This window comes from Bos grunniens, chromosome 10, assembly GCF_055505025.1.
Source record: "Bos grunniens cultivar Pamir isolate PY7600 chromosome 10, Bosgru_T2T1.0, whole genome shotgun sequence".
Lineage (NCBI taxonomy): Eukaryota > Metazoa > Chordata > Mammalia > Artiodactyla > Bovidae > Bos > Bos grunniens.
In genome coordinates this window covers 29,535,332-29,556,280 of record NC_141174.1, presented here as the reverse complement: position 1 = coordinate 29,556,280, position 20,949 = coordinate 29,535,332, and the positions used below count along the sequence as shown (strand labels likewise).

Genomic DNA, 20,949 nt, shown 5'->3' with positions numbered 1-20,949 from the left:
ATACAGCCCTACCCCAGCAACCATAGATAGACCTGTAATGTCTCCCTTCCTTATGCATGGCTATAGTTTCCCCTTCTCTGATGCTGTCGTGACTGAACGACCATAGTGTTATTTTCACATCTGAAGAAAGTATGGCAAAGGAGTTTGGTGTATTTTGTTCACTTGTTCTAAGTTTCACTGTTCACTTTGAAACTGAAAGAGTTCCACAGAGATTCTACCACTGCTGCGTACAAGTTTTAGATTAAAAGTTAAAATGAACCTAATGGCTGTTAGTACTCTGTGCTAAGCTTTTTGCATGTTATCTCACAATCTTCCAAAAAACCCTATGAATTAGGACCTGTATCTCATTTTGTAGATGACAAAAGTCTTGGAGAGGTAGCCTAAGATTCAGAGCCTCTGAGCTGGTGGAGTGCTAGCCAGTCCAGTAAAACCCTACTCCTCTCCCAATTAACTGTTTAAATGGCAAATATCAATAGAAAGCAATAGGGATGTAGGGAACTGAGGGTGGTAATGCAATCACAGAGGACATCGAGGGGATGTTCTGTAAGAGGAATGGCAAGACAAATGGAAATGAATAAAAGTGTTCTGGTGCTATTTAGTGAGTTTTGAGTTTGAACTAGAGATTCAGGTGTCTGCTTATGGTGACATTAACTCACAGGTAAATGAGGTGGTTTATGAAAAGCACAGTGATAGACTATAAAAGGCCACATGAATATATGGTATGGTTTTTGTCAGCGCTATTTGATTTAAAGGCATGCTAGACACATTTATTTTCTTTAAGCTTGTGTTAACCTCACAACTACCATTTCTAAATTTGGATTTCTCCTTACAATCTTTAAAATACAAAAAAAAAAAAAAAAAGAACTTAAAGTTACAGGGTTTGCTGAAACCTAAGCATTCTAAAATTCACATTTCTAATGTAGCAACGTCAAAAACAAGTTGCAACGAATACAAAAAAAAATTTAACGGGGTTTGATTAAATAAAACCTTTGCAAACATGTTAGCTAAAACCAACAAAAGTGTAAAGAAAAAAATGTTACTCGGGTGTTTTTTTAAGTCTGTTACTAACCACTTCGCTTGTATTTCATCCCTTTAAATAGCGCTGAACCTGTTGTCCCAGATCATTTTACAGACAATTAGTTCAATCTGTAGGATCTGAAATAAAATAGTCTCCTTGTAAGACAAAAGCCACACTTTACCACTACCTCCTATGAACACCTTCTGGAGCTTTGTTGTGTTCACACCTTTCCGAGGTTTGGACATAATTTTTATTCTTACCTGTAGTGGACGGTTTTATCCAAGACGCTGCTCAGACACCCGATCTCCTTGTACTATTTAATTTCTTTTATTCCCTTTTCTTGGCTCCATTCCCGGACGGAGAGGAAAGACAGGTGCCTGAGAGCGGCAGTGATCAGACCCTCAGCGGGGAAAATAGCTAGGATGCGGAAGGGACCGGCTACCCCTTCTGTTTCTAGCGCCCTAGTGCCTACATGATAAGGATGTGAAACGTGAGCCGCCCAAAGAAACTTCCCCAAACCCCGCCCACCGCCCTGCAGGCCACGCCCCAGTACGTGCTGGGGCGCAGCACCGCAGCCCTAGCCCCTCCCCGGGACTGGGGGCCAGCGCGAGGCAGCAGGAGCGGCGCGTGGAGCCGCTGCCCCAGGCTCCCGCCTACGTGTGGGAGAGCATGTGGAGGCACTGCCCCGCCCGGCCTTGGGAAGCACGCGCGCGGGCGGGTGATCGCGGGGAGGCGCTTGGCGCGAGGGCTCCGCGTTGCTTGTTGTCTTCTGAGACTCGTCGGATTTTGCTGCCCGCCCTTCCTCAAACTTGGTCGCTTTGGATGTTGGGGTTGCGGAAGGAGAGGGGTAGAAGGTGGCCGAGAGATCTGAAGGACTGAGACAGGAATTGTTGCTCTAGTTAGAACTGTCTTCTGAACTCTGAAGCAGATAGATGCTTTGGAGTGTGATCCTCCACTCCAAATACCGAGAAAATCCACCAGAGAAATACCGAGGGGTTGCCTAAAAGATTGAGTAGCTATGTAAGATTTTTTAAAAATTACTCATCTACTAATAACTGGTCAAAAATAGAGTTGTGTGTTTATTTCAAGATATTAGCCTTAAAGGCACTCAGAGACTTCGTTTATTTTAAATTAAGCATTTGAGATATGCCTGATTAATAGAAACTTTAGCTTCCCCAGGTGGGTTTTTATTGTTGGTTTGGTTTTTTTTGCCTGTCCTGTTTTTTGAATTTGTTGTGTGACTGCACCCTGAGAATCCTTTGGGAGAAGATAATCTTTTTGGACAGAAGGGTAGTGAGTTTACGCAAAGTGGAAAAGCTCGGAGCCTTAAATTGAATCTGTAATTAGTTTATGATTACGCAGTTTATGATTACGCAGTCTGTTGTAAAGTGCGGGGCGAGGTATTGTTTAGAATAAATTACCCTCTGTATATCCGCAGCAGACTACGTTTTATATTATGTTTTCTTCAGGAAAATTCATTATTTATGTTTTCTCAAATAGAATTCCCTAAAAAGTAGGACATTAAACATTCTCTTATTTGACATGTAAAAAAATGGGGCTGAGTTGTTGTGAATATTTTTTCCTAATAAAGCCTGATGTGTAGCCTCAGTCTCTGTGTGTGTTTAATTAGAGAAGTGCCCTTCAGGGAGAGTGCTACAACCCTTTTCATCTTATGGATGTTCAATCACTGTAAACTGGTGATTCTTTCACAGAGGAGAGCAAACTGGAGGTCTGGGGGAGTGATATGCTTTAATGTTTATCACGAAAGCATTTTTTAAAATTGCATATGTAGCCTGACAAGTAGGCTAGAATACTGTCAAGTCAAATATTCTTTAGGGATCTTTGGAATATTAAAACATTAAGAAACACTATTTTATGTAGAGATCTTTTCCATATATTTCTGGACAATATTACTGGCTCTTTGAAAAAAATTTTTTTTCAATGCTTCCACACAGAACTGCTTATGATTACTTGAACAGGACTACTGGACAAGTTTTGGGGTAAGCCTTTATAAACTTGCCTGACTGCCCAGCCTGCAGGTAGACTATTTAAAGCAAAAACTTAACTGAGATAAAATTAGAGACAATCACCAATTAGAGAGGAGCGTGGAGAGCCTGGGTAGGTGGTTTGCCTCTTTCTAGGCAAATTCAGCTGCTAATATTTTTCGGCCCTATGAACATCACCTTAAGCCCTTGCTTCTGATTATTTTTCAGCCTTCTGTGATCATTTATGTATGTCTTTTCTCCCCTATTAGACTGAGTTCCTTCAGAGCAAGGTTCCCATCTGATTCATCTTTGATTGTTCCTAAAACTTTCCACTTTGCTTGCACAAGGACAACACACACATGATTGAGGGTGGGAGAGGATCTCGTGTGACACAGACCAGAGAAGAAATGACCAGAAGTATGGGGGAAACAGGGCCATTTTCTAGCTGTTCCAGTAAAATCTATCTATTCAAAGAAAAGTTTCTGAGGCTTGAGTGAGTCCAAGGTGTTTGCTATGTTTTGTGTGTTTGTGGCACCTCAAAATTCATATGTTGAAATCTAACCTCCAAGATGATAGCTCAGTATTAGGAGGTGGGGACTTTGGGAGGTGATTAGGTTTTCAGGATGAGACCTTAATGGGATTTGTGCCCTTGTTAAAAGAGGCTCCAGAGAGTTCCATTGCTCCTTTGGCTTTGTGAGGAAAATGCACTTTAAGACCAGAACTAGATACCAAGTTTCTGAGGTGATTCGGCTGAAATGAGAATGCTTATTATTGAAAAGCAGAGACATTACTTTACCAACAAAGGTCCGTCTAGTCAAGGTTATGGTTTTTCCAGTGGTCATGTATGGACGTGAGAGTTGGACTGTGAAGAAGGCTGAGCGCCGAAGAATTGATGCTTTTGAACTGTGGTGTTGGAGAAGACTCTTGAGAGTCCCTTGGACTGCAAGGAGATCCAACCAGTCCATTCTGAAGGAGATCAGCCCTGGGATTTCTTTGGAAGGAATGATGCTAAAGCTGAAACTCCAGTACTTTGGCCACCTCATGTGAAGAGTTGACTCATTGGAAAAGACTCTGATGCTGGGAGGGATTGGAGGCAGGAGGAGAAGGGGATGACAGAGGATGAGATGGCTGGATGGCATCACTGACTTGATGGACATGAGTCTGAGTGAACTCCAGGAGTTGGTGATGGACAGGGAGGCCCCGCGTGCTGCGATTCATGGGGTCACAAAGAGTCAGACATGACTGGGCGACTGAACTGAACTGAACTGATTCACTGATAGTAAAGTATAAATCTTGATAAGTTTTACATTTGCACTCTTTATCATCTAATAATTCCTCTCAGATATATATACTCCACATTCCTGCAACATATAAGTAGAAATCCATATTAAACCAACAAAAATAAGGGGTACCCAGTGAAACTGTATTTAAGATGAACAATGAATAATTCTTTTAGTTGGCCTCAAATTCAAATTTAATTTGGTCTCGTGTATTTTATCTGGCAATCCTCCAAAAAGACAGGAAAAAGTGTTCATAAAACATGGTTTATAACAGCAATATCTGGAACCCACCTAAATTTTCATGAGGAAATAATAAACTATATTCACACAGTGGAATATTAGGAAATAATGAAAATAAATGAATTACAGCTATGAGAAATAATATAAATGAATCTCAGAAACACTATTAAGCTTAAAAAGCAATTCAAAGACTATGTATTAGAAATTGCAACACCATTATAAAGCTCAAAATCAACCACAAGTAAACAATATATTGTTTAGAGATCTGAACACGTGATAAAATATTTACAAGAGAATGAGAAACAAAATAAGGTAGTTGTTATTAAAGTAATGGCAGAGGCAGGAGAATAGAGGAGGAAAGGTGTTGGTCACGTTCCAGTTCCTATACATGTAGAAGGTACACAGGTATTCATATACCTGCTATGCGTCTTATTCAGACATGTTACATAAGTTTTTCTATAATGTGTATTACATAACTTTTTAAAAAAAAAGATGAATGATAAGGAAAGTTACAGAGAGCCCTTATACTTTTAGGATAACTCTCCAAAAGCATAAGAATAGCATGACTTGCAATCACAGAAATAGTGAAAGATAGAAAATATTACTTGATAGCCAGTTCCTGAGAGATGCTAGAAGGTGGAATGTACAAAGAAGACAGATTCAGCCATGGTGCTGGAGAAGACTCTAGAGAGTCCCTTGGACACCAAGGAGATCAAACCAGTTAATCCTAAAAGAAATAAACTCTTGAATACTCATTGGAAGGCCTGATGCTGAAGCTGAAGCTCCAATACTTTGGCCACCAGACTCCCAACAGCTGACTCATTGGAAAAGATCCTGATGCTGGAAAAGATGGAGGAGAAGCGGGGAAGTAGGGGGCGGGCCGACAGAGGATGAGATGGTTGGATGGCATCACCAACTCAATGGACATGAGCTTCAGCAAACTCTGGGAGATAATAAAGGACAGAAAAACCTGGCAGTAATGCAGTCCACGGGGTCAAAAAAAAAAAAAAAAGACACGACTTAGCGACAGAACACAACAAAATCAGATACAGTACTTTTTGCTAAGTAATGTGCTAGACTGTGGTGGTGGTGGTGGTGGTAGTGGGTATATTTACAAGAGCTTCTCAAGAGTGAAGGGTGTTAAGGCTACAACCAGAGAGCCACACATTAAGCACGGGTATTATAGCCTACAAGAGAGTAAGTCCAGTTTGCGTGGGTTTGTGCTCAGTCACTTCAGTCATGTCTGACTCTGCGACCCTATGGATTATAGCCCGCCAGGCTCCTCAGTCCATGGGCTTCTCCAGGCAAGAATACTGGAGTGGGTTGCCATGCCCGCCTCTGAAGTCCAGTCTACTTCTCAGTAAACCCTCTTTGGATCCTATTTCTACGTGGCAGTGGTTGAGGTTGGGAGATGTTCCTTTTTAGGTGTAAAAGTTGACTTCTCACCCTAGGATCACTTTATTTATTTATTTTATGCAAGAGTCTGCAGTGCGCTTAGTCACTTAGTCGTGTCCGACTCTTGCGACCCCCATAGACTGCAGCCTGCCAGGCTCTTCTGTCCATGGGATTCTTCAGGCAAGAATACCGGAGTGGGTTGCGATTTCCTTCTCCCCTAGGATCACTTTAAAGGGGAGAGATGGTAAGTGTAATAATGATTGGTAGAAGGTATAATACAGACCTAAATTCCTTCTTTGGCTCACAGGTCCCCTTGAGAAGTAAACTTATTTACTGAAATTAATCACGCCCACGTTACTTCCCCTAGAGATCTGAGCTCCTGAGGCAAACGGTTACGCAGGCGCAGAACACATCGCGAAAGCTTGGGTAGATCCAGCTGGAGGTGGAGTTGAAACGGCCGGAAACGCGTCACGGAGGGCGTGTGCGTCAGGTCGTAGGAGGTGGGGCTCAGAGCCTCGTTTCCTCGGCTACCACCGGCAGCTACCCTGAGCGAGGCGTGCTTGCTTTGCAGACATGGGGACTCCTTCAGGTTTGAAGGACGACTGCGAGGCACTGCTCAGCCGCTTCCAGGAGATGGATAGCGTGCGCTTCGAGGACTTCGCTGAGCTCTGGAGAAGTATGAAGTTCGGAACCATCTTCTGGTGGGTGTTTCTTATGCCGCCTATCTCTGTGCTCAGGGGCGGTGTAACAAGTTTCTTCCTTCCCTTTCTCTTTGCGGCACCTGGGAAGGGCTGAGGAAAGTGGCAGTCTGAACACTGCCTTCGTCTCTTCTGGGCCGTCATCTATGCTTGGCTACGCGTTTTCCCTGGCCGATTTCGTTGGCTTGGGTTTCATCCATCCATTTTGGGGCCTCCTCCCAGATAACGTATACCTCTATCTGGCCGCCCTTCTGAACTCTTCTACCTCCACTACCCTGATCGAGATCACCGTCGCGTGCCCTCCCTCTAGTCTTGTTTTCTTAGAACTCCATGTTTGAAAACAAACACACAAGCAAAGACAAAACCCTGCATGATTGAATTCATTTTTCATACAACCGCTGAACTTGTAAAGTGCAGATTTGATCATGTCACGGCCTATCATACCACCCTTAATGGTTTCCGTTGCCTCTGAGTACAGCTCAAATTCCCTAACAAGGTTGGCAACACCCTTCGTGGCTGGCCTTTGCCCAGCGTTGCAGCTTTATCTACCAGCCCACTCCATGGCTCTCTACATGCGTTTCCTCAGTCTGGACCTTTACCCCAACTGCCTTTGCCTGGCTACCTTATTCTTCATTCAGGGTTAAGCTCTTGTGACAGTTCCTCAGGGAAACATTTCTTAGCCCTTTTGGACTAAATAAAGTGTTCATGCTCTTTTTATTGTAGCACTTTGTGCTTATTTTATCTCTTGACTTAATCACATTTTACCTGTGTAGTTCAGAAGGCAGTATAGTGTAGTGGTGAGAAGCATGGATTATGGAGCCCCACTCCCTGATTGTGGTCAGAGTCCTCTACTGACTGTGGTAATAATTGCACTCTTAAGTGCTCAAGAAATATTCCTTATTATTATTTTAAATTTTCTTTCCACTAGACTTAGCTCTGTGAAGACAATGACTGGATGGATCTAGTATCCCATTAGAATACTTAAAATATTTAAAAGGCTAAATTAATAAAATGAATGAGTCTTTGTGACTATAATTCTTATGTTCTGCTGAATAAAATGTGAACATTCTCTTTTTTTCTCCTTGTTGCTGTAAAATAACTACCTGTGTAGTTTGTCCATTGCAGGGGATGGAGAATGGAGAACCGTTTGTTGTACAATTAATGAAAGGAGAGGAACTCTTTTTTTTTTTTACGGGTACTAAATGTAATGCATTTATAGCTGTATGTAATCCAAAGAACAACTCTGAGATCAGTAATTATCCTTGTTTTATAGATGAGGAAATTGAGATTTTAAAAGGTTAAGTAATTTTTCCATGATCACACAACTGGTAGGTGGTACAGCAGGTATTGAAACCAGTTTGTCTGACTGTTTCTGAAACCCGTGATCTTTTTCACTGTAGCCCTCTTGGGAAAAGTGGTGGTTTAGAAAAATTTTGCTATGGTTGCCCCAACTTCTAATTTAATGAAGAAGAAACTAAAATGAGAAAACAAGTAGAGATTATTTAAGGAGTGGTGGATTTTCTTTAGAAATTGCTTTGGTTGCCAGTACTGTAATAGGTAGTTTTCATTCTTGTTCAGTTCAGTCGCTCAGTTGTGTCCGACTCTTCGCGACCTCATGAATCGCAGCACGCCAGGCCTCCCTGTCCATCACCAACTCCCGGAGTTCACTCAGACTCACGTCCATCGAGTCAGTGATGCCATCCAGCCATCTCATCCTCTGTTGTCCCCTTCTCCTCCTGCCCCCAATCCCTCCCAGCATCAGAGTCTTTTCCAGTGAGTCAACTCTTTGCATGAGGTAGCCAAAGTACTGGAGTTTCAGCTTCAGCATCATTCCTTCCAAAGAAATCCCAGGGCTGATCTCCTTCAGAATGGACTGGTTGGATCTCCTTGCAGTCCAAGGGACTCTCAAGAGTCTTTTCCAACACCACAGTTCAAAAGCATCAATTCTTCAGTGCTCAGCCTTCTTCACAGTCCAACTCTCACATCCATACACGACCACAGGAAAAACCATAGCCTTGACTAGATGGACCTTTGTTGACAAAGTAATGTCTCTGCTTTTGAATATGCTATCTAGGTTGGTCATAACTTCCCTTCCAAGGAGTAAGTGTCTTATGGCTACAGTCACCATCTGCAGTGATTTTGGAGCCCCCAAAAATAAAGTCTGACACTGTTTCCACTGTTTCCCCATCTATTTCCCATGAAGTGATGGGACCGGAGGCCATGATCTTTGTTTTCTGAATGTTGAGCTTTAAGCCAGCTTTTTCACTCTCCACTTTCACTTTCATCAAGAGGCTTTTTAGTTTCTCTTCACTTTCTGCCATAAGGGTGGTGTCATCTGCATATCTGAGGTTATTGATATTTCTCCCAGCAATCTTGATTCCAGCTTGTGCTTCTTCCAGTCCAATGTTTCTCATGATGTTCTCTGCATATAAGTTAAATAAGCAGGGTGATAATATACAGCCTTGACGTACTACTTTTCCGATTTGGAACCAGTCTGTTGTTCCATGTCCAGTTCTAACTGTTGCTTCCTGACCTGCATACATACTTCTCAAGAGGCAGATCAGGTGGTCTGGTATTCCCATCTCTTTCAGAATTTTCCACAGTTTATTGTGATCCACACAGTCAAAGGCTTTGGCATAGTCAATAAAGCAGAAATAGATGTTTTTCTGGAACTCTCTTGCTTTTTCAATGATCCAGCGGATGTTGGCAATTTGATCTCTGGTTCCTCTGCCTTTTGTAAAACCAGCTTGAACATCAGGAAGTTCACGGTTCACATATTGCTGAAGCCTGGCTTGGAGAATTTTGAGCATCACTTTACTAGCGTGTGAGATGAGTGCAATTGTGCGGTAGTTTGAGCATTCTTTGGCATTGCCTTTCTTTGGGATTGGAATGAAAACTGACCTTTTCCAGTCCTGTGGCCACTGCTGAGTTTTCCAAATTTGCTGGCATATTGAGTGCAGCACTTTCACAGCATCATCTTTCAGGATTTGAAATAGCTCCACTGGAATTCCATCACCTCCACTAGCTTTGTTCGTAGAGATGCTTTCTAAGGCCCACTTGACTTCACATTCCAGGATGTCTGGCTCTAGGTCAGTGATCACACCATCATGATTATCTGGGTCAAAAAAGATCTCTTTTTTGTAGTATATTCATTACTTAGAGAGCCCAGGCTTTGGAATATAGTGGAGTCTCCTTTGTTACCCTGCTGTTTACATTGGTGAACTTTTTCCCTGCAGAATTGGGAGGAGGAGGAGGGTTACATTTTGCTGTGGTTCTCCAACTTTTTCACCCAAATGTCTCCAGAACAGATTAGGACCCCCTGAGGCTACTGGGGAAAAACTCTATTATATATTAATATGCACATATATTTTTTAATTGAAGTATAGTTGAGTTGAATTGATGCCTTTGAACTGTGGTGTTGGAGAAGACTTGAGAGTCCCTTGGACTGCAAGGTGGTTCAACCAGTCCATCCTAAAGGAAATCAGTCCTGAATGTTCATTGGAAGGACTGATGCTGAAGCTGAAACTCCAGTACTTTGGCCACCTGATGCAAAGAACTGACTAATTGGGAAAGACCCTGATGCTGGGAAAGATTGAAGGCAGGAAGAGAAGGGGACAACAGAGGATGAGATGGTTGAGTGGCATCACCAACTCGATGGACATGAGCTTGAGCAAGCTCTGGGAGTTGGTGATGGACAGGGAAGCCTGACATGCTGCAGTCCATGGGGTCACAAGAATCGGACATGACTGAGTGACTGAACTGACTGACTGATAGTTGAGTTACAGCATTTGCAGTGTAGTGATTCCACAGTCAAATGCATTACAATTGATCAACCACAAGTTCAGTGACCATCTGGCACTATACAAAATTATTGAAGTATTATTTTTATTGGCTTTATTCCTTATGCTGTATATTATATCCAGTGACTTACTTGTTTTATAACTGGAAGTTTGTATCTTTTAATCCCCTTCACCTATTTTGCCCATCCATCTATCCTCTTCCCCTCTGACATCCATCACCCTGCTCTCTGTTTATATGTTTCAGTTTTGTTTCTTGGTTTTTTAGATTCCACACATAAGTGAGATTATGCAGAACTTATCTTTGTCTGACTTATTTCACTTAGCATAATACCCTTTAGTTCAATTTCTTTTGTCAAAATGCTCCTGATCTTTGTATTTTATTCTGTAACATTACCATGGTTATTTTAATATATTACATATTTAAAATTCTTAAACCAGTAGTTAGTTGTAACCCTGGTCCTTTTGCTCCCAATTCAGCAGTAAAGTTGATGCTTTTGGAAGATGCGTCAAGAGTATCTAGGGCCTCACTGTAAGAAACACAGCAGAAAATTAGGTCTTTATCCTTGAATCATGAAAGGATCAGGTGTGGAATGCCTGTCCACTTTCTAGCAGCTGCTATTTAAACAAGTATAAATCTCTTCTGTTATTTTTTTTTCACAGGCATAATATAGGTTCTTTCTGTTTTCTAGTGGTAGAATGAGAAATTTAGAAAAGAACACGTTTACAAAAGAAGCTTTGACTTTGGCTTGGCGATACTTTTTACCTCCATATACCTTCCAGATCAGAGTTGGTGCTTTGTATCTGCTATATGGATTATATAACATGCAACTGTGTCAACCAAAACAAAAGGTAATATTTGTGAATTGTTTTCCTCCAGCTGAAATATGAAACAGGTGCAATATTTTCATAGCCAACTGATTTTAAAGAGAAATACCAGTGTTTCAAAATTATAATACATTTGTGAAGAAAGATTTGCATTTATTAACAATTTTTTTATTCCTCTTGTTTGTAGATTAGAGTTGCCCTGAAGGATTGGGATGAAATTTTAAAATTTCAGCAAGATTTGATAAATGCACAACATTTTGATGCAGCTTATATTTTTAGGAAGCTACGACTAGACAGAGCATTTCACTTTACAGCAATGCCTAAATTGGTATGTTATCTGAAAGAGATTGGTTTTCAAAATGAGAAATTGTGTTTCATTGTCCGTAAAGTTCCTCAGTCTCCAGAAAGTGGAGAGTATTATATAATTTCCAATACTTGAGAAAAGGCTTCTTGGACTTCCCTGGTGGTCCAGTGGTTAAGACTCTGTGCTTCCATTTCAGGGGCCATGTGTTCAATCCCAGGTCTTGGTCAGGGAACTAAGATCTCGACATGCTATGTGGTATGGCCAAAAAAAAGAAAAGAAAAAAGATTTCTTAAAGTAGGAAAAAAATATTGGGAATTCCCTGGTGATCCAGTGGTTAGGACTCCTATCACTGCTGAGGGCCTGGGTTCATTCCCTGGTCAGGAAACTAAGATCCTACAAGCTGTGTATCATGGCCAAAAAAAGAAAAGAGGAAAAAATGCCTTCTGCTTACTTTTTTTTGAAAGCAAAATTCAGTCTCTCCTAATAATGCAGTGTTTCTGAATGTTGTCCATTAAGTAGATGGTTAGAAGAAGAAGTTAGTTGGGTATCTGCTTTGCTTATGCCTGTATTCAGACATCAAAGAGGCTACTGAAAGAGAACTAAGGGATTTTAATTCCAGTTAGAGAAAAGTTGAAACTTCCATTAATATATATTTCTTCAGTCTTGTGATACTTTCAGATGCTAGACTGAAAGAGCATTTTAATCAAAAGATTCTAGTTCTGTCAGTTGGCAAATCATGTAACTTCTCTGAATTTGTAAGCATGTGGCCTGGCATCTTAAGGGTTATTTCAAAAGTTGTTTAACAGTCTTTGAAAAATATTTTTTCCAGAGTAAGTATGTACTTACTAAATATGTACTTATTTAGTAAGTACATACTTAGAGCTGGGGTTTTTTTTTTGGTTCATATTTACTTATAGATGATTTTTATTATTGGCTTACTTACTTATTTCAGTACTTAAAATATATCTTTTAAAACATCTATTTTAAAAGACATTATTATTTAGCTGTCATACAGAATGAAGAAAAAAATGCAACGAGCTGAAATTACTGAAGAATTTAAGGACCCAAATGATCGTGTATTGAAACTTATCACTTCTGATGTATTAGAGGTAAATTTGCTTTTATGTTCTTAAAATTTTTTAAAAACTGTTTTGTTGTTAACTATATATTGAGTTTATACCTTCATCTACTGGATACTGAAAATTTTTCTAATCATAGAATGCTGTTACCTTCTCTCAAGTGTCAGGAATACTATACCCTAAATATATCAAAATTTCTGGAATAAATTTTGAAAGAGTGAGAAATAGATGTAAAAGACTGGACTTGGACTAGGGATACTGGGATTCAAATACTGAAACTACCATTTGTATTTGACTTTAGATATATTATGAAACAAGAATTTAGTGACTTTATTTTTTTTTAACAATGTATGTTCATTTCCTAAGTTCCTTTTTACAACGCTTGAGTAAAAGCCCACTATTATAAAACAAGAATTTAGTGACTTTATTTTTTTAAAACAATATATATGTTTTAACATGAATATATATATGTTTTAACATGAATATATATGTTCATTTCCTAAATTCCTTTTTAACAATGCTTGAGTAAAAACCCACTATTGAAAAGTTTATTTTGATAAAACAAAAATTTGAAGTCAAGAATAATGGATAAGAGTTAGAGTCTTAAAAAAACAGCTTTTCAATCTAATGTATTTCAGTATTTTGAGATGTGCAGTATTCAGGAAAATCTTTTGCATTGATAAATAGTTACAGAGAGTTTTACCTGAGTGGGAAAGTTGCCCCGAGGTTAAAACAAAACCCCACTAAAGGGTTGCAGCCTTCTAATTAGTGATCCGTTCCTTATTTCTAAAGAATAGATTCCTATGTACATAGAAAATGTGTGGAGTTAGTGTGAGCAGGTGGGGGCCTTGTTGTGTTTTTTCATTCCTTTGAGCCTTAGTTTCCTCCTCTTTAATATTATGATTGCAACCCTTATTTCATCCACTTGTAAGAGTTGAGACTAGATTATTCCTGAAGAGTGCTGAGTGTGGCCTATGGCACATAGTAGGTGCTTAGTAAATGTTACTACTTCCCCCCTCATCCCTGTTCAGTCTTTTCCTACATAAGGAGTGGAAAGGGGATCAGATCTGTGATTTGCTCAACTGTTTCTCTGTGTCCTAGATGCCACCATGTGCTCATAGCTTCAGCTGTCAGGTTGATTGATTTTTCAAAGCACTCTGGGTCTGCTCTGTATACCGACTTCAGTTTTGAGCAAGAATTGTTAATCAGGGGTCCATGAATAGTCTTGAGAAGGTCCATGGATCCTTTTCCCCCTCTAAATTGTATATAAATTTTTCATATGTATGGACACTTGGTGAGGATGAGGTAGTCTATCCTCAGATTGACAAAGGTGTTCATCTACCCAGAATGTTAAGAATTACACAGAAGGAAATTATTTACTAAGTATCTAAAGACTGGACTGTGGTGTAGTGCAGGAGCTATACAAGATGTTTTCTGTATATTATGAATATTTTACTCCTCAACGACATCCCTGCAAAACAGGTGCTTTAAACAAATTTTATTTAATTTTTTTCTTTCTTTTTTTTTTTTTTAAACAGAAGATGTTTTATCCCTGGTTAAAAGCTAAGGAAACTGAGGCATGGAGACATTAAGTTAGGAAGCAGTGGAGCTAAGGTTCTGTAGCATTGCCTGTTGGACAGCAGAGACCTTGTCTGAGCTGGGACTGGGGTTGGAAAGGTATCCTTTGCAGATGTCTAGTGAAGTATGACAAGAATTAAGATCTTTGCAGCAGCAGCAGTGAAGTATGACAAGAATTAAGATCTTTGCCCTCTAGCAGCTGAGCAGGAAAGAAGTGGGAGAAGGTCATGTATAAAAATAAAGATAGGAAAAAAACTTTGCATAATAGAGGGAATTTGTGTTTTATCTTTTGGGGAGAGGGGAATCATTTAAAAGTTTTAGGGATTGGAGAAAATTAGAGTATATATTTAGGTTTGGGGTAAGGAGCCATTAGAAAGAGATTTTGTGTAGAAAAGAGGCTATGAGGTCCCTTCTGTGGAGGAGGTGGTGGGTCAGTGACCAAGAGCCCGGTGGAGAGATTCCTTTGGCCTGGAGAAGGTACTTTTTCCTTGGAAACCTGAGGGAAGGAAGTGGAAATGGACTCATAACTGTGAAGAAGAGAAGCAGAAAGCAAACAGACCCAATAGCCTTAACTTTAAGAGGGGGCTTCCTGCTGGAACAGAGAATTGAGAAAGTTTGGAGTACCATGAAGAATGAAAGATTTGGGGAGACCAGAAAGGATTTGCCAAGAAGTACTGGTGTGAATTATAAAGAGAGAGGCAGAGGTTGTTTTTGAACAGCAAGACGTTGCTCTTATTAGTATTCTCTTAATGAAAAAAAGATGATTTGAACCCAGTTGGTTGTAATTTTTGATTGTTGACTAATTTGGTGATAGAGCCTTAATTTTTTTCAATATGCCTTCTTAAACTTTTTTTTTTTATTCATTTGAAGCTCTTTAATTAAAGGTTCCTCTGTTATATAATTGTATATGTGAGCAAGCAGATAATGGGAAGTTTTAGAGAACAGAGCTGGGGTGATGCATAAAGCCATATTCTTTTGTGCTTGGAGAGGAGGGTCAGAAGGACCCTTTTCATGGAAGCCTTTAGGAATGGAGAAGACTGTGACGCCATCCTGACTTTATCTAGCATTTTTGGCTTGCCACAGATTTGCTTTGAAGGCCTTTTCCTTCTGTGCTTGTGTTGGCTCTATTTTTCCTGTTCTGCATAGTCTATTACCCATTTTCACTGATAATCCCTAAATTGAATACTTTTCTATTTTCTTTCTCCTCCTGCGAATGCTCTTAAGTCTTCATGTCAGCGTATTTGAATTCTGATTATGATTCTCAGTTATCTGATTAAGGAGGTTTAATAAAACTAGAGAATAGAATATTGAATCAAAATAGCTGATTTTTTAAAAAATTCAGGCATAATATATAATATTGTGTTTCAGGTATATAACATAATGATTCAATATTTATATATATGGTCAATCACCACAGTAAGTTTAGTTAACATCCATCACCATACATGATTACAGTTTTTTAAAGCATCTGATTAATTCCAACTCTGTTACTTAAATATGCCCTTTAGCAAGTCATTCCACTTTTGAATCTATTTTCTTCATTTATAAAATTATAATAATGGCATTACATGTTGCGTATTCACTGTGTGCCAGGAACTATGCTGAAGGTTTTTTGTATGTTTTTTCACTAATTATAATAGTCCTGCAGAGGAGGTAGTGTTTTCCCAGTTTTAAAAGCAAGGAAACTGAGGCTTAGAGAAATTAAGTAATTTACGTAGCATAAGGTACAGACACTGGATTTGAATGTCCAAATGTGTAAAGCTCCAAAGCCCTACACTACCTTTTATTTCTTCATCCTTTGATTTTTGTATAGTGTTTTACATTTACAGACTACTTCCACTTGTATAAGCTCACTTTATATATCTACTTTGTGTTTGTCCAAACGTGGAACATGATTGCGACTGAGGGATTTGTTCAAGGTCACAATCTAGCAAGTGATAGGTCTCAGGCCCCAAGCTAGTTGTCTTTGTCCTGTATTGTAGTGCATGCAAAATAATGGGAATACAGCACAGTGTACCATGTAAAATGTTAGGGGCTGCCCATGTCAGCACACTGTTCCTCATTGAAGATCCCGCATATGTAAGCACTCAGCACTCCTTTGCATTCCTTGAACAGATGTTGATCAAGTCCATAAAAATCTCCTAGAAATGCATTGACTAGCCTATCTTGGGAGTGACTCAGAGGACGTGGTAACAATCGGTGAGGGATGGTTCTCTGCTGGTCTTGGAGCCGAGTGTCAGTGCTGGTTTTATGTGAGTTTTAAGTCTGCCTGCCATAGGCTGTCTCTCTGTTTACCCTGTAGACCTGCCCATTTGTCTGGAGGTTTCTTGAGTAGGAAGGTCTTACTAATAACTATGCCTCAAATGGTGTCATAAGTCACTATTTCATTTAATCTTGAATCTTATCACTTAAGTAATGAAGAAACTTATGGAGATAGACACAAGAGCTTTGAGATTTCTGAAATCACATCTCTGTGGAGGATTGGGTGAGAGTCATGAGATACGAATTCCCAGCTGAATATAAAGAATTGTGTAAATATCCTTTATGTGACAATATGAAATAAAAATATGATCTTAATTATTAGGGGTAATATTTAAAGATATGCTATACTACAAATAAGTTTTGTTACATCCAGGAACGCAGTCCTATATTAATTAGACTTTCCGCATCATCTCTCCATATATTGTATATTAATTAATGTTCATTAATTATAATGATTCCATATTTCTGGAAAGCAGACTTTTCATTAATAATGTACTGGTTTGCATAGTTATATTATTTTTAATATACAGTAATAAGTTATTCCTTCTCAACTCTGTCACTTTGGAAGGTGATTTGATTTTATTTGTTTTGGTGCATTTCTCCTCAAAAACTGAATTAAAGGACTCATCTTTTCACTTATAGGAAATGATGAATGTTCATGACCATTATCAGAGAATGAAACATGTAATTTCAGCTGACAAATCCAATCCGGAAAAATCCCTCGACTTGATAAAAGATGATTTTTTTGACAATATCAAGAACATAGTTTTGGAGCATCAGCAGTGGCACAAAGACAGAAAGGTTTGTAGCTGTCTGATACGTCACCTTTGCATTTGCATCGTACATGACTGGCTGGACATGGGTTGAGGGTGTTGAGAGGCAGCCTTGTTTAGTGGCTACCTCCTGTGAAATAAAGATCTGCAGGGCTTAATTTCCTTAGTTTTAGCTTTACCAGTTATTAGCTAGGTGATGTTATTTAATGTTTTATGTGTAATAATATTATATAATTATAATTGCAACTATATAATATATAGTTTAATATCCATTTAATATATATGTATACATTATGTAGTATACATAATTATAAGGAAATAAATAATCTTGGTGTACCATGGATTTAGTACAATCTTTATAATTTAGCGTTCTCTGGAGATTGCACACAGACCATCTTTAATCCAAATCCTACACATAACTTTTTTTTTTCTTTACATAGCATTGTTCCTAATGTTTTAAAAACTTGAATTAATTACCAACATTTAAGTATTTGTGGTCTTAAGATTCCAGACATCTGACTTCTCTTAAAGGTGAGAGGTTTGGTTATACCAGTCCTGCTTTGCTGCATGGCAGCGGACAGCTAGACTTCAGGATGGCTTCTCCCATTGTGACAGAGCGCATGCTCTCTGTTTACCAGTGCTCTACCTGCCTTGGTTTAACTGTTTACAAATCTCATCAATGCATATCTTCCATTTAGTTTTCTGACCCAAATGCTGATGCTAGAGCTGCCCATATTCCATGTTAGTCTTTTCAGCTAAAGAAACTTTACCTCTGAAGGCCAGCCTTGCTAAATTTCCCTTTGAAACCACTTCTCCATCTAATTTTACTAAATACTTCTAGGAAAAGGATAAAAGAAAAAAACAAGTAATTTCTTATTACTTACTGTGTGTTTAATAATGTGTTAATGTTTTCACAAATGCTAGAAAGGCATTTTTACGTGTTATCTTTCATCATTATGTGTTATATATCAGATTTGTTGCTACTTTTGGCTTATATAAAGGATAATGGCTCAAAACTCAATTTTATAAAAGATGAACAAGGAAAGTGATGAGATAACAGCCTTGGGAAGAAGGAAATAATTTGCTTCCTCTATGGACATTTATTTTAATGTTTGACTACTTTAAGTGCTACAAATGGGTTGCACAGATGACCTGGGCACTTACATAAACATTTTTTGTAGCACTCTTTTAATAACTCATTTTAATGATCATGACTAAGACCTTTGAAAACCTGAAGGAAAGGAGAATAAACCAATTCTCTCGCCACCACATAAATCTGCATATTATCTTTCATTAGTTAGGATTAATTTTTATTGATTTTATAATTCTAATGAAACCTAACCATGATCTTAATATCTGGTGGTGAGCCATGCTTCAGTACTTGTGAAATACTCTTTTAGTTTTTCAGTAATTAAGTAAATGATTTCCATTGTTCTGAAAATAATTTTCAGTTAATTTTTAGTTGGTTTGAATTGTAAATATGTAAATATAACTTACTTTATCTTTTAGAAACCACCCTTAAAACTGAAAGTTAAAGGAGGAGAAGAAAAGAGTGAGAGAAATTCACAACAATCAGAGGTCAGAAAAATTCATTATATGATTGCTTACGAGGCAGAGGTTTGGTTAGCTTCTTTTCATTTTATGTGTGGCTGTGATTCTGTGTATTAACCATAACATCCTGTGGTCAATATTATATTAATACATACTTCAGAAAATTCTGTAACATGGGTTCTGTGAAGAGCTAGTCTGTTCTTTCCTGGAAATCTTGTGAAAGACCACATCAGGTATAGACTGGGCATGAGAATGTTCACCGTTTTCAGCGGGAAAGGGGACAGATGGTGGTGGAAGGTGCCCTCAGTCCTTACAGGGGCAGAGGAAGACTGCTGTAATGCTATGTCTTTTCTCCCTGCTTGTCAGTCTTTCACGTAGTCTGCAGCTTAAGCTACTATTCACTGCTTTCTGCCTTCAAGGTTTTCATCCATCTTAGTGAATGAGGCAAAGAGCCATCTTTGGGCATAGGCAGATGAAGAGGGAGTGGCATAGTCACCAGGGCTCACGGCTTTCATTCTTATCCTTTTTAAATCTTGAATGAAAACAGTCAGTAGCCATGGGGTTGTTATCATGGCCCCTGTTAGAAAGTAATGCCATGTCTATGTGTCTTTACTTAATATGTGTCCAATAAATGTTAGTTTCTTTTACCCTAACCTTCTGTCTTGAATCTTATTTCTGGTAAAAAAAATACTTAATTATTCGTAATTTTACTTAATGTTTGTGTGTTTTAACTTTTTCCCCTTCCGGTTTGTTTTTACTTCCAGAGATGTGAAAGGGCAGAATCATTAGCGAAAATAAAATCAAAGGCCTTTTCAGTTGTTGCTCAGGTACGTTATTTATTTAATAAGGTAATTTAGAAATTTACTTGATGCTCTTTTAATCACATTTTAATTTTTTCATCAGAGTAACACCTCTGCATAATTTAAAAAATCTAATAATACTATGTAGCTTATACAGTTCAGCAGTCCTGCTCCACCACTTCCTGCCCCTGGACTTTTGATCTCAAAAGGCAGCTATCTTCCCCTTTTTCTCTTTTAGTTATTTTTTCCTGGTATTTACCTGGAATTTTGATCCCATTGTTCTTTATTAATAGTCTTCCAGCTTCTAGTATTCCTAATTATGAAAGGTTTTAGAATTTTATCTTTATCCCCAGAGCTCTGGATTTTCATGATAATGTACCTTGGTGTAGGTCTTTTTTTCCACCAGTGCCCTGGGCTCTTATGATTGATGTCCTTTTGATCTGATAGCCTTCCGTTCTGATGGATTTTTCTGTAAATGCTTCTCTGATCGAATTCTTTGCTGCAGTTTTGCTTTTTTTATTTTCTGGAACTTTTATTTTCTTCTTCTTTGTTTTTATCTATTTTCAGAGAGCTTTCTTTATCTTCTGAACTATTATAATGGATTTTTTAAATTTCTGCTGACATTTTTTCATTACTAAGATTTTTTTTCTTTTCTCTGAATCTGTTATTAATTAAAAAATGGATTTCTTCTTTTTTTCCCCCCACCGTGGTTCAATATGTTTATCTATTTGAGGATGTTAATTACAGTTTTTTGATGTTTCTTCCTTTTCCCCCAGAATTCTTATTTTTGTTTATTCTGTTCTCTATCTTTCATTTTGGTGACTTTTTGCAAACGTTTGAAGATCTTGAGATCATATTTGCTGCTGCTGCTGCTGAGTCGCTTGAGTCGTGTCTGACTCTGTGCGACCCCATAGATGGCAGCCCACCAAGCTCTCATAGATGGCAGCCCACCAAGCTCTCCCGTCCCTGGGATTCTCCAGGCAAGAGCGCTGGAGTGGGTTGCCATTTCCTTCTCCAATGCGTGAAAGTGAAAAGTGAAAGGGAAGTCGCTCAGTCGTGTCCGAGATACCCTGGTAGCTCAGTCAGTAAAGAAACTGCCTGCAGGTGCAGGAGACCTGGGTCCAATCCCTGGGTCAGGAAGATCCCCTGGAGAAGGAAATGGCAACCCACTCCAGTATTCTTGCCTGGAAAGCCCCATGGACAGAGGAGCCTGGTGGGTTACAGTCCATGGGGTTGTATGAGTCGGACACAACTTAGTGCCTAAACCACCATTTAGAGATACAGCCTTTTAGTCTCCATGTTTTTCTTAGATCTAGCCATTTTTATCAGAGAGCAAGCTGGGGGAGGAAAGTAGTAAATAA

The 20,949-nt window shown here is 39.0% G+C and overlaps 1 protein-coding gene and 1 long non-coding RNA gene across 5 annotated transcripts in view; one reads left to right on the top strand and one right to left on the bottom strand.

Annotated features, from left to right (window-relative positions):
* LOC147364220 (uncharacterized) overlaps positions 1-1,547 on the bottom strand; it is a 28,523-nt gene extending 26,976 nt beyond the window's left edge. The window contains exon 1 of the long non-coding RNA XR_015134219.1: positions 1,279-1,547. This is a non-coding gene — a long non-coding RNA (uncharacterized LOC147364220). The remainder of the gene's footprint in view (positions 1-1,278) is intronic.
* Positions 1,548-6,427: 4,880 nt separating this feature from the next.
* Positions 6,428-20,949, top strand: part of SNAPC1 (small nuclear RNA activating complex polypeptide 1) — a 28,394-nt gene continuing 13,872 nt past the window's right edge. Inside the window, exons 1-7 of one of the 4 annotated variants that reach the window (XM_086320367.1) lie at positions 6,428-6,619; positions 11,106-11,265; positions 11,429-11,569; positions 12,550-12,654; positions 17,107-17,265; positions 18,747-18,815; positions 19,553-19,615. In XM_086320367.1, coding sequence (XP_086176493.1) covers positions 6,492-6,619; positions 11,106-11,265; positions 11,429-11,569; positions 12,550-12,654; positions 17,107-17,265; positions 18,747-18,815; positions 19,553-19,615 — 825 coding nt within the window. In that variant the 5' untranslated portion in view covers positions 6,428-6,491. Of the gene's footprint in view, positions 6,620-11,076; positions 11,266-11,428; positions 11,570-12,535; positions 12,655-17,106; positions 17,266-18,746; positions 18,816-19,552; positions 19,616-20,949 lie in introns of all 4 variants that reach the window. The other 3 variants (XM_086320370.1, XM_086320369.1, XM_086320371.1) reach the window with 3 other exon arrangements.